General features: G+C 35.1%; 1 protein-coding gene across 1 annotated transcript; it reads right to left on the reverse strand.

Moving 5' to 3' along the window:
- Positions 1 to 200: 200 nt before the first annotated feature.
- Positions 201 to 9,682, reverse strand: LOC111021217 (CBL-interacting serine/threonine-protein kinase 3). Its single transcript, XM_022298086.2, has 17 exons — positions 9,247 to 9,682; positions 8,972 to 9,059; positions 8,662 to 8,783; positions 5,323 to 5,534; positions 4,844 to 4,906; positions 4,473 to 4,544; positions 4,060 to 4,167; positions 3,889 to 3,969; positions 2,378 to 2,431; positions 2,174 to 2,299; positions 1,977 to 2,066; positions 1,609 to 1,731; positions 1,397 to 1,507; positions 1,078 to 1,191; positions 920 to 976; positions 768 to 842; positions 201 to 531 (listed from the first exon to the last, which is right to left on the reverse strand). The coding sequence occupies exons 4-17, from the start codon at positions 5,506 to 5,508 to the stop codon at positions 457 to 459; spliced, it is 1,335 nt and encodes a 444-aa protein (XP_022153778.1). The 5' UTR covers positions 5,509 to 5,534; positions 8,662 to 8,783; positions 8,972 to 9,059; positions 9,247 to 9,682; the 3' UTR covers positions 201 to 456.
- Positions 9,683 to 12,721: the final 3,039 nt, after the last annotated feature.

A 12,721-nucleotide genomic window follows, 5' to 3' on the forward strand; every position in this document is an offset into this window, starting at 1 on the left:
GTTTTCTCCTTTTTCTCATCTTGGTTTCAATTTTTACATTTTTTTGGTCTGATGATTTAGAGAATTCAGATTATTTTATAAAAATTGACTTGACTTCCTCTGTTTTGTATATTATATAGCACATCAAAGCTTGCTTTCAGTTCATACTTTCCAAACTGCAACATTTCAAAAATAGCTGAGGCATGTTTCAAATGCAGAACTACATACTAACATGGTGATTCTCTATTTCAAATTTACTCATGATTACTAAAAGAATTGCAAATATTTCTATCTCTGAGAACCTGAATTCGAAAAGTAAGATAAAAAACATCACAACTCATTTTTGGGAGCTTTCCATGTTTTCCAACAATATAACGGAAAACAATCGATCGAACACACAAGAGTTGATGGGTTCGAAATACATGTCACGAAGCATTTACAATATTTGGTTCTTCACATTTCGAGCTGCGTTGAGTTTCACTTTGTTTCTTGCATGTCTTCCTCAGTCTTCCAAACAACATCCTCCAGGGAGGTGGAGAGGTTTTTGTAGAACTGCAAAAATGATACAAAATCATGTAGTTCCAAATAACAAGTTTATAGAATCATAAAACTAAAAGAGAGTTCTTTCTCATCCTATATGTATATTGGTTCACCCAAGTCCTAATTTCATAAGGAAATCCATATAACTTCCTTATTCTTTACTTTGCAGAAGGACTAGTGTTAGGGTAAATTATCGCGTTCATCAGATATGGACGACAAACGATTTTTTGAACTAGTAGAGGAAGTACCTTGTGAAACTCCAAAGTGTCACCCTTTGCTTTTCGCATCTCAACCACATGAACAGAAGGTGCCACTTGCAAAATCTGTTCAAGAATGAGAAAGAAGTGTTAGATTTTGTGCAAATTCTCTCTCAAAAACACAATGCTTCATCATTTCATACCTCTGTGGCAACATTAAGGTTTCCCTTCCGACCGGCTTTCACATTTTCAAGCCTCATCTGATAAAGAAATAGCATGATTATTCTTATTGATAAGTATCAATCAGCAGAAAATATGCAACTCGTCGTTTAGCAGAAGTAGGACTATCATGTTTGCTCACCTTGTAATTTTTCTTTTGTACATCAAAACCAAGGGGTTTGGCAGCTTCTTCAATCTTATGTACAATTTCATTAGCTGAGCACTTTGATGTGAACCTTGTTTCTCTCTTGAATTCCTGCTCCAACAAGACAAGTGCAACCCATGAAGGTGAAAATGCACAAATCCATAGTTCATAATACAAAATAATTTTTATAAGCTTGAGCCAGCTGAGAGCTCCATGTGAAACAGAAACTTGCTACATTATTTGCTCGAACCCTACACAGAAATTCATTTTATCCAATATTCGTGATTGGCAAAAGAAGAATATCTAAAATGCAAACCTGTTCTGTACCAAACAAATTTGCCAGATTGAGCCCTTTTGACATTGAAATCAACTCAAAGGCATTCATGGCTACTGGCTGTTCTTCCTTCTTCTCTGTCACATGATGCTCCTGTGAAAAAAGTTTATTAACATTGAGAGATTATGAGCAACAAAGCGATAATAAAATACTCAGACGTCGGAGAAATGCTCATGCAATCAAATTTGACATACTTCTGAGTCTTTAAAGACAGCTTCTACATCATCCAAGTTTGCAATCTTATTCTCCTCGAAAACAGGGGGCTTATAGTCTTTCTTAAACCATTCATCTTCCAAAATTTCAGGTACAGTGATGCGCTGCAGAAGAAGAAAATTAAACTTGTAATCCATAAAACTACGTTCTACATGATAAATGCATTGAAAAAAAGAAGTAATCAAACAATTGCGTGTACACATGGGCAAAGTTTGTTTATTTATGTTTCATATGTAGGCGTCTAACTTCGATGACATCATTACTAACCTTCCTAAGGTTAACATAAAAGAGAGCATGAGGAGCAACACGAAAGGAAGTGACATCATAACACTAGAAGCATGGGACTTACAGTCATTGGATTGGGATCCAAAATTCGAGTTATCAATTTCATGGCATCTAATGAAAGCCATGGAGGACAGGAAAATTCAGCAGCCGAGATCTGCACATAATAGAAGTGAACGTTGAAGAATGCAGAGAAAATTAGGATTGCACAATAGGATTTAAATTTGAAAAAGAAAAATGGAGAAGGTAAAAAATAATGCTCACTTTTTTGTACAGGTTCATAAGATTAGAATCATCAAAAGGCAAGTAACCTGCAAGCAATACGAAGAGTATGACTCCACAAGACCATAAATCTGCAGTTGCACCATCGTAGCCTCTATCATCAAGGACCTAAATATCAAAACGTTCGTTATAGCACCTGTACATATGAATGCGTATAAATATAAAAGGTTTATGAAGCATCTGCACCTCAGGAGCAACATAGTTTGGAGTTCCACAAGTAGTGTGAAGCAGGCCGTCATCCTGCCAATCACATTTTTTAGGAAAAAGATTGAAAAAATCGTTTAAAGCACCAGAGACATCTCAATAGCACACCAACTGAACTATTCTTCTCATTTTATCCCAGAATACAGATCTTATTCCATGAAAAGGGCAGGGGAATAATGATATGTGACATCGTTTAGTAAGAAGTTCTGTTGTTTTACATAAACTCCTGAATGGCTATAAAGAATCATGTTAAAGAATTCCCAATTTGTAAACAAGAAGCAATAAAATACTGAAACATGAGTCAGGATGATGAAGTCATAACTGATTTTTGGTGGTACTTGAGATTTGGGTAATAGTTCCATTTGGTCCCTAGGAATCAAAATCTTATAGTTTAGTCCCAGGACTAAATATTTTGTTAATTGCTTGCACCAAAAAGTGACATGGAATTTTAAAATAAGATTTAACGCTCATGTGGGAGGTGATGTGACAAATTCTTAAGGTAAAAAAGTAACAGAAAAATCCCTCATATTTCCCATCCCTCCTATCACCCTCCGCTGCCCCCACCATGTTAGCCGCCAGAGCCCATCCCTCTCTCTCTTCCCCTTCCCTTTCCCACTAGCACCCTACTCCCATAGCCGCCACCCACCCTGGTGAGAGAGAGAGAGAGAAATGCGGCAGGGGTTGATGAGGGTGGGAGGGAGGTGTTGGTGATGGTAGTTGTGTTTCTGGGGGAGGAGTGGAGAGAGGTTTTTTCTTAAAAAAAATAATAAATTAAGAAAATGGCCACATCAGCATTTAAATTCATTAAAAAATCTCACATCATGTTTAGAGCATTTTGATAGGAATGGTCTTTGGAGTTATTAGGGATATAATTAGAGTATTAAAGGTATATTAGTAATTAGTTAGGAAAGTTGTTAGTAGGGTTATGTTATAAATAGAGTGAGGGGGAATGAATGTATGCAATTATTTAGTGTAGTTTAGGCTCAAGTGATCTCAAGAGGGGAGGATCCGTACGTCACGACTTGGAGATTATTGTAATCCTTTTTATCTTTCTCTCATATTTCTTAAACCTTAAGGATTAAAGTGAAGATTTAAAACATGGGGACCACAGACCACAAACCTAGAGACAAAAAAGGAATTTACTCGAGAAAATAATATGATTTGAGCACTATTAGGAACCACCGTTGATAACCAAATATATTTAATTTTATTTAGTAACAGTCTTTCGAGCTATAAAGTCATAAGAATCCTAGTCATGTGCGAGTAAATTCATAACTAAGCTTGACCAATAATTCACTTGTAACCTCAATGTCTACCACTAAAGCAGGAAGGTCCACGTTTTATCTAAGCTATTGGTCCTTTCTATCACTCGAACATGTTTTCAATGTTCTTTTATGTAGTTTTACACCAATTTCCAGACCACACAACACTAATCAGCAGGAAGGAAGATGAAACTAAAACGAGAAAAGAATGGAGTATTGAATGCATTTTACCTTAACTTGTTGTGACAGTGCACTCAATCCAAAATCAGAAACTTTAAGATTCCCGTAGGCATCTAACAATAGATTTTCTGGCTGCAAATAAGAACCATCGTGGTAATTAACTAAAGATTATTTATTTCTGTACTCAAATTCAAGAAATTAGGATATTAAATGGCATGGTACCTTAAGATCCCGGTGGTAAACACCCCTGCTATGACAATAATCAACAGCATTTATAAGTTGCTGGAAATATCTCCGTGCCTCATTTTCACTCATCCGCCCATGATTTACCTTCACCATGAACAGTAAAAGGGTTAAGATAGAATTTGAACGTAAAAGGTCGACAGAATACCAAGGTTCAAAGAATGGTGAATCAGGATTGTCTGCCTTTCTCTTCTCTTTTACAATTTCTCTCTCTTTATGGAAACCGGACCTTCATTGAGAAAAAAAGAAAGAATACAAAAGGGGCGGATATTTTCTTCTGCCTCTTTTCATTGTAACAGTACAGTTCCTACCACCTTGGATAAGGAATCTTGAAAAACTTAAAACTAATAGAGAGAAGTTAGAATGGATATTATGAGAAATGGAATACTCACAATTTTATCAAACAGCTCTCCTCCGGTAACAAACTCCAAAACAATAAATATCTTTGTTTTGCTCCCCATCACCTGAAAATAAAGAGAACTGTTAAGAAAAATAGCATCACAAGAATATGAATCAAGCATTAACTGATAAGAGTACTTCGAAGAATTGTTTTTAACAAAGGGCCTCTGAAGAAAATAGAGCACTCTCCATTTGCAATTACTGCCCTCAAATTAAGACTACCACTAGGACTAGCCAGATTTAGGTCAGAATCCTTTTAGAAGATACGCCAGATCACAATATTTCCATATAGCCTAATGCTTGATGGTATATAAAGAAAAAATAAAAGAAAAGTTTGTTGAAGGTGAGAGAGGGAGAGAGATACCTCATACAATTGGACGACATGTGGATGCTTTATTAGTTTCATTGTTGCTATTTCCCGCTTGATCTGTAAAAGCATTAAAAAACCTTTAACTTTGCTCTTAACTGAAACAGGTTCCTATATATAAAAGAACATTGGTTAAAGAATCAGTCTCCAGGTCTTTCCTTTTTTTCCCTTTTTTTTTCTTTTCCTTTTGTCTGGGGAGAGGGGGTGGTATGGGGTGGCATAAGATGCAGAAAACAAAGATCTTGAAGAAGAAGAAAGGAAGATATCACACTATAGGAGTTTGAACTAATAACCTCACGTTATAATGTTAAAACTACCACTAAATCCAAAAGTTCAACCTGTGAAAACTTCAATTTTTATTCATATTCTTAACTGTCATCAGCAATTTTCAAGTAAAATTAGGAATTTTATATTATATACAAATTCAGTGAATGACCAAAAGAAAAAATACAGAACAATTTACAATCATAAACAACCTGTTCAGCCATCTTGTGCTTGAGAACTTTCTCTTTGTCAAGGATCTTTATTGCTACATGTTCCCCAGTCTCGGAATTTTTGGCAAATTTCACTTTTGCAAATGTACCCTCGCCAATTGTTCGACCGATTTCATATTTTCCAACAAGACGCTTGACTTTTGGTTGATTTACACCTGATCTTCTCATGGATGCACAATCTTCTAAACCTCTTTCTAAACAAATGCATATCAAACATAAGTATTCAATATTGTTTAAAAGAACTGAAATGCTCGAAGGGGTAAAAACAAAATTTACTAATAATTTAAACACATATCTTATTTAAACGAATAAATGAATGAAGATACCCTAACAGAATATAGCTGTGTAATTTGAACTCATACCTAATGCAGTTCAATGATTCACACAGCAGAAAAATGGAATAACAGGGACCAATATGGGAAGTCAACCAAATTTAGCAAACTAGAAAATGTATGAGCAACTACAGGTAATATTTCTCTAAACAGTGATGTTCAGCCAAATCTTGCATAATGCGTGACTGGTCTGCACAACACTTTATGCAGAAAATAAATTTTAGGCCAGAAAGTGCCAAACTTACTTTCTACTGGAAAGATCCATTTATAATTTTTCAATGAAAATTTTCGTATCTTGTTCAGAAAAAAAAAAGAAGAAGAAGAAGAAATCAAATAGTGCAAAATTAACAAGAAACAAGATCACACGTAGAACATGAGTGGCCCCGAAGAAGAGTTTGTGATTTAAAAAGAGGTAAATCACCGAGTTGCATTTGTTAATTGGATTTAAGCTCAACAGATCAAAGTTCCATGAGTTAAGAGGACATTTTTAATCTGAATATTCATGATTTCCAATATGCTTTACAAGAATTTCTTACTTCCTAGAAGCAAAGTACCATAATTGGCACATCATTCCTGAGTCCCTGACAGATCAGTTAAGTCGGGAACAATTCCAGTAGCAGGTAAGTGGGACAAGGTCCAAATTCTTGGTTTTAAAATATATTCTTCAGAGCAGCTAAATCAAACCAACTTGTCACACTTCGAAATGTGAATGTATCCTAAATGGAAAGCAGTTCACAGATCTCCTGATTGTATAACTAACTAGAGACGTGTGATTGTGATTGCTAGAGAATTACACGCAGGTACAAACAGTCCTGCAGCCAAGTCCAAAACTCTTGCATCAGAGCCCCTTCTAGTAATGAACTCACCCTGAATCTTCTGGTATTTCAATGGTGCTGGTGCATGAAAGGAGCGTTTGCAGGATGTTAGAGAAAGTCGTCTTAGATCCACTGTTAGAGGACAAAAGGTGTTTTTTTATTGCAAGCCGGTTCCTTACTGTGTCGTAGCTAATTTGGTTGGAAAGAAATAGAAGCTTTTTGTGTTTGGATAGGTCTTGGAAAGAGGTGGGGTTTTGGGTCATTTTAAAGCCTCTTTTTTGGGTTCATACTTCAAGACTTTTTTGTAATTACCCTTTGTTCTTTATTTGAGGCTCTTTTTTGTAAATTTTGTGTTCTTTTTGTTCCCCCTAATCCCCACCGTTGGTGTGGCCTATATCTTTTTAATGAAAGATGGTTTTCAAATAAAAATAAATAAATAAATCAAAGGGACCACAACCAAATTCTCTGTCAGATAGACCATGATCGCTGTTGGTTTCTGTGCTTATCATCAGCTCGTTTGTAGCCTTCATTTTCTCTGTTAAGGTGAGTAGTGGAGTCAAATAAATATTTTGTACCTCTGACGCCATATCTTCAAATGCAGTCCTCTAAATGTCAGTCAACTGTAGGAGTCTTTTGGCATCATGGTATAGGGTAATATTGAGACATCAGTAAATCTGTGAGAGGAAAACCCTACGTGAGGAGCATATCAAAACAACAAACAATTTAAGCCTGGTGTCTGTTTTACACCACAGTAAACCCTCAACAGTCTAGTTGATCCTTCTCACATGGTGTCAAACCTATTTTTTGGTAACAAACCAGAAACCTTCATTAAAACATGGTGTCAAATCTCTTATAAAGCTTCATCTGAAAATGGCAAAGAAACTCCAGCCCCCTATCAGAAATGGTAATGTGGAGACTGGAGAGACTATGAAGTCTAACTATTTCTTAAAGAAGACTTTTCCTCACATCTGATGTCTTCTTACAAGCGATAGCCAACCATTTTTAAAAATGCATCAAACTCTACCATAATAAGGTCTCCCTATTGTAATCTTCTACTCCAAGAATGCTCCCTTATACCAGCTGGAATGGGCAAGGGGCACACAAATCTGAGTTCTGTACAGTCCCCCCCGGGCAGTCTGACAAATCCCACATCTTTGTACTAGTTTTGGAGATCCCTCTTCATGTGAAGCCAGTAGATGGTCCAATTCCTCTTGATTGTTAATATCTACTGTATATCTTTGACAATTGTATCCACTCCCTATAAAAAGTTAATAACTAAGAACCATAAGGCCTTCACACTTCGTTCATCAGTGATAGTTAGGAGTGATAAAACATGACTGCTGTTTGATATTTCTCATTTGACTTTTCTTATCTCATTTATGAGACTAGGTTTAGTATCTTCTCTCTTTCACGTCAGTAGTGATTAGTCAGGTACTGTAATTAATATCTTTTACCAACTGCATCTCTTGGTTTACTGATGTAAGTTATTTCCTCATGAGCTGTACTTTGGTTTTGAGTTACAATTCTCTACTTAAATGGGCTTACCGTCCTCGATGTAATGCATTGATTACAGAAAATAGAAAAACCAAACTGACTTCTTGTAATTCCTCAAAACTTATTCAGGAGTTGCTCCTGTCTCCTTCAGCCACAGTCCTTGGAGGCTAACTAGATCAGTTAATCCTGAAACAATTCTAGCAAGAAGGCAAGCGGAACTATGTCCCTATGCTTGTCTGCATGTACATTCACTCAGGTAAAAGAAAAAACTATAAGAGCAACACAATTTAATTTGCCATTCTTGGCAATGAGAGAAAATTCTAAATGTGAGGCAGGTATTTCACTATTGCTAAAACTACCACTTTAAGTAATCAACTTCTCAGTTACGTGCTTTGAACCTAAATGGCCACAACATGTACTCTTGACTGCAGTTGTGACCAAACTAGCTAAACAACTACATGTTGGTAAAAATAACTAAACAACTACCGAATCGAATTCCTGCATCAATTCCTAGTCAAACATCGGTGCTGTGAGAATGAGAAGCAAACTGAAGACTAACAAAGTTAAAGGTGCCCATCCCGATGGTCGAGATCAGTTCTGCAGTCAGGAATATGCCCCACAGACGGTGAAGTCAAGAAACAAAGAGGATAAAACAAGATAGAAACTAAATATCTACTCACCTTCAACCCAACAACCACAAGTGTGCACCGCTCCTTAAGCTTTGCGAACTAACAGCTTGTGCAGGCTCAAATGCAGAGTAAAATGAGAAAACGAAATGAAAATTTGGAGTAAATACTTTATCCTGTAAAAAGAGAAGGAAATGATTATTTTATTTTCCGGCAACTAAAGTCTAAGACAATAGTTAAAAAACTAAGGTTAAACTTCCGAGAACCTAAAATCTAACAAATAATTAGTACAGCCGAAAAGGTAGGCATCTGCCCAAATTCTAAAATCTTACAAAATCACCAAAAAGACACAAAATCCCAATACCAAAAATCAAAGATCCGAGGCAAATCTCCAAAGCGACCTCAAGATCCTCAAAGTAGCGAAATATTCACAAGACGAATCAGGGAAAGTTCTGAAAGTCGGCAAGAATCAAAGAATAATCAATGCACGATTGGGTTAACAAGTAAGAAATATGTATGTACAGCTGCAGAGGAATCAGGGAAAATTCAGAGAGAAATTGGCATGCTTTCATATGTCGTAGAGAGAGAAAGGAGAGGGGAAACAACAAAGTGACAAGCAGAGAGTTAGAGATAACATACGGGAGACAGTGAGGATGAGGAAGAGAAAGTATAGCCGCCGCTTGAGATAAAAAGTAACGGCCTCTGAGATCGCTGAAAGGGCAAATTCAGGAGAAAAGAATCAGGAGACAGAGAAGCTCGCCCTCACCTGCTCAACCACTGGACTTATTAGGCCGAGAGAGAGAGAGAGAGAGAGAGAGGGAGATTATTGCAAGCAGACAAAGCCCCTTCTCCTAACATGATCATTATCTCTTTTACCCATCTCACTTTTACACGGCCTCTTCATATCTATCTAATCTACGTATAAACCCAAATTCTGAGAAACCCAAATCAAATTAACGAACACAATTTCTTCTTCTCCAGAGTACAGACTGTAAAAAGAACGTATTGGGTCCCTTTGATTGGACCACTCTCTGGGGCGACTGTGCATGAGAAAGAGAAAATCTGGTGCGAAAAGTTGAATGGCCTTCGGGAACTGTGTGGCGCTGTTTTCTCCTTTGATACTGCTCTGGTCGGCTGCTACTTTACTTTATCCACAGCTAACTTCTTCAAATGAAAGATTCATTAGATGCTAATTGGGTATTGCGCCATTGATAGTTACTTGTTAAGATTCTCCAAAATGGGTATATGCTCTTTCTCTCTCTCTCCCATTTATTATGGTAGTTGTTTAAGCTTTGACATTCTCCATTCAAAAAACAGAATAATTTCTGGAATTTGGAAGAAATTGCATGCAAAACGAGGAAGATTACGGAGTGACTCCTCGATTTCTTGCGTACGGCATAAATGGGATTATATAAAAACCTTCATAATCCAAGTTGAAAGGGACCAGTTATAAATTATAATACGTTAAGATATAACCCTCGTCAAATGAGAAGCAAAAAAAGAGGCACTTGTGGATAAGCAACAAATCAATTAGTTAATAAATATAACAATCACTTTTTAATTTGCATACAATGAAACAAAAGAAAAAGAAAAAGTCGATTATGCCCTTAAGAGTAGCCCTTTTTAGAAAAATGAGAAAATCCCACCCGGTGATATTAAGTATACCCGTTTCTTTTATTAGCGGAACGGATGATGTCGCGATTATAAATAGTTTTCAATTACCACCCACCTAAACTCATATATCTATTATTTTATATTATTCATACCAGTATCTTCAATTTGAGGAATATTTATCGATGATATATCTAATATGAAGTATATCATTCATATATTTAATATAACTTATATACTTTGTATTAGGTATATTAGCTATATCATTGGTGCTATGGGTAGGATTACTGTACTAAGTTACCTAAAGTGACGCCAGAGAAGTGACGTGGGTCGAACCGTCGATGTTAAGCCGGCTGGGTCAAACCACTCAATCCAATCGACTCGATCGAGAGCTAGTCCACCTAAGTCAACCCGAGTAGAATCCTTTTATAAATAAGAGGAAAAGCATAGAGCACGAGGTGTGTGTTCTGTACAACCCTACTTTTTGCTATTCAATTAAACTTTTTGTCTGATTTATGCATCAAAGTGTGTTGAGCTTAGCACTATACCGGTGTGTAGATCTCATGTGTGTGTAGGTGTTCATCGTAGCATTCAACGTTGGATCTCATATCAAATTCCTGCATCAACAAGTGGTACACTTAAAATAAAGTATTATCACTAATATACATAATATATTAATACGAAACCTACAATTTTACTTAGACAAAAATCTTAAATCTAAATAAGATATATTAGTGATATACCTAATAATATGAAGTATATTATTTATATATTTAACGTGACGATATACTTCATATTATATATATTGGTTATATAAGTGATATATCTAAAATTAAGTATATCACTCCTATTCTAGATATATTAATAAGAAACCTACCATATTATTTAAACCAAAATCTTAAACTCAAAGAAGATATACTAGTGATTTGAAGTATATTTTTCATATATTTAGTGTTACTGATGTATAATACCTACTAGGTATAGTAGTTATATTAATAATATACTTAAAATAAAGTATACCACTGATATTTTTAATGCAATGGATAGACTTTATATTATGCATATCAATTATTACTTCATATTATCTATATCAGTTACATACGTGATATATCTAAAATGAAGTATGTCACTAATATACTTTATTTATGGATAAGAAAATTGCAACATTACTTAAACTAATACATTCACCCTCGAATAAGATTTATCAATGATATACCTAATATGAAGTATATCAATACATATATTAGTGCAATTGATATACTTCATATTAGGTACATCAGTTATATACTTTATATTCAGTATGCTTGAACATGAAATTTATTCGTTTAAATCATGAATCTAGTTTGTTTGAAGACCTGCAAAATAAAAATGAGCACTCTGACGCTAAGTTAGTTCGAGTCTAAACTATTTCACTCTTAAGTGTATTCACAGATTCGCGGACGTACTTGAGGATGAATTTGCCTTTGCTATTTATAGAAGACGGTTAACATAATGATCAGCCACAATGCTTTCTCTGGAAAATTAGGCACAATACACAATGTAGGGAGTTAAGCGGTTTATCGAGTTTCAACCTTCGATCTCATGGCTTCTATCTGGTCGGTACGAAATGATGGTTGTCTTTTGACTTCGAACTTCCAATTTATGAATATTCGAACCACACACCAAGTTCCAAACACGATACATAGTCCACTATTTTCCACACCACAACATGGTATATAAGTTATATAATCAAATATATTAAATATCAAGTACTTTGTTAGGGCAAAATTGTAATTAAAAGAAATGAAAAATCATATTTTAAAATTTTGATCATATTTGTAAAAACTTAAAAACTATTGCTATATCAACGAGCATGGCAAATATTTTTGGCACATCGTATTACAATAATGGCTCGTCTTGAGTTGAGGTTGGCGCAGTCATTTCTCTTCACTGCGACTTCCTCCTATTTTGTATTTGTACTTTTGTAACGTACCAAAACGCTTATTTACCATTCCTGCCCCTCTCTCCTTCTACCAAACTCACAATCTTATTATATGAATTTGAACTTTAAATCATTTAACAACTTTGTATTTTGAATTTTATTTTTGTTAGTACTGTACAAAATAAAACAATACATGCAATATACTACATACATCTTTAAAGTAAATATATATTGTATTTCTTATTTTATTATTTGATTTTATATCTACTATCTACTTTATTTTAACACTTCATGTCAGATCAACTAATATTTTTCTTTCAACGTGAACATAAATATATCAACATGAACATAGCTCATAATGTCGTCTAATTCTTCCCTTAAGGTTAGAGGTTCGAACTTCATACCTTAATTTGATAATATTTAAAAAAACATGAACACAATTCAACTAAAAATCAAGACATTATTTTTTTTTAATAAAGATTAGAGCATTACTTACCTTCCTTAGATATCGGAAGTTTGAATATTCCTACAGTAAAGACTAATATTTATCCAATAAACTTGCTGCTATTATTATTGCAGTTC

This window comes from Momordica charantia (genome assembly GCF_013281855.1).
Source record: "Momordica charantia cultivar OHB3-1 chromosome 2 unlocalized genomic scaffold, Mcharantia_2.0 BLBB01000002.1, whole genome shotgun sequence".
NCBI classification, from domain to species: domain Eukaryota; kingdom Viridiplantae; phylum Streptophyta; class Magnoliopsida; order Cucurbitales; family Cucurbitaceae; genus Momordica; species Momordica charantia.

Coding starts and splice junctions, on each gene's coding strand:
- LOC111021217 (XM_022298086.2), bottom strand. CDS start 5,508: ATGAGAAGATCAGGTGTAAATCAACCAAAAGTCAAGCGTCTTGTTGGA. Junction 4,168..4,472: donor GAGAGCTGTTTGATAAAATT/GTGAGTATTCCA, acceptor TTCATGGTGAAG/GTAAATCATGGGCGGATGAG. Junction 977..1,077: donor TACAAAAGAAAAATTACAAG/GTGAGCAAACAT, acceptor TTTCTTTATCAG/ATGAGGCTTGAAAATGTGAA.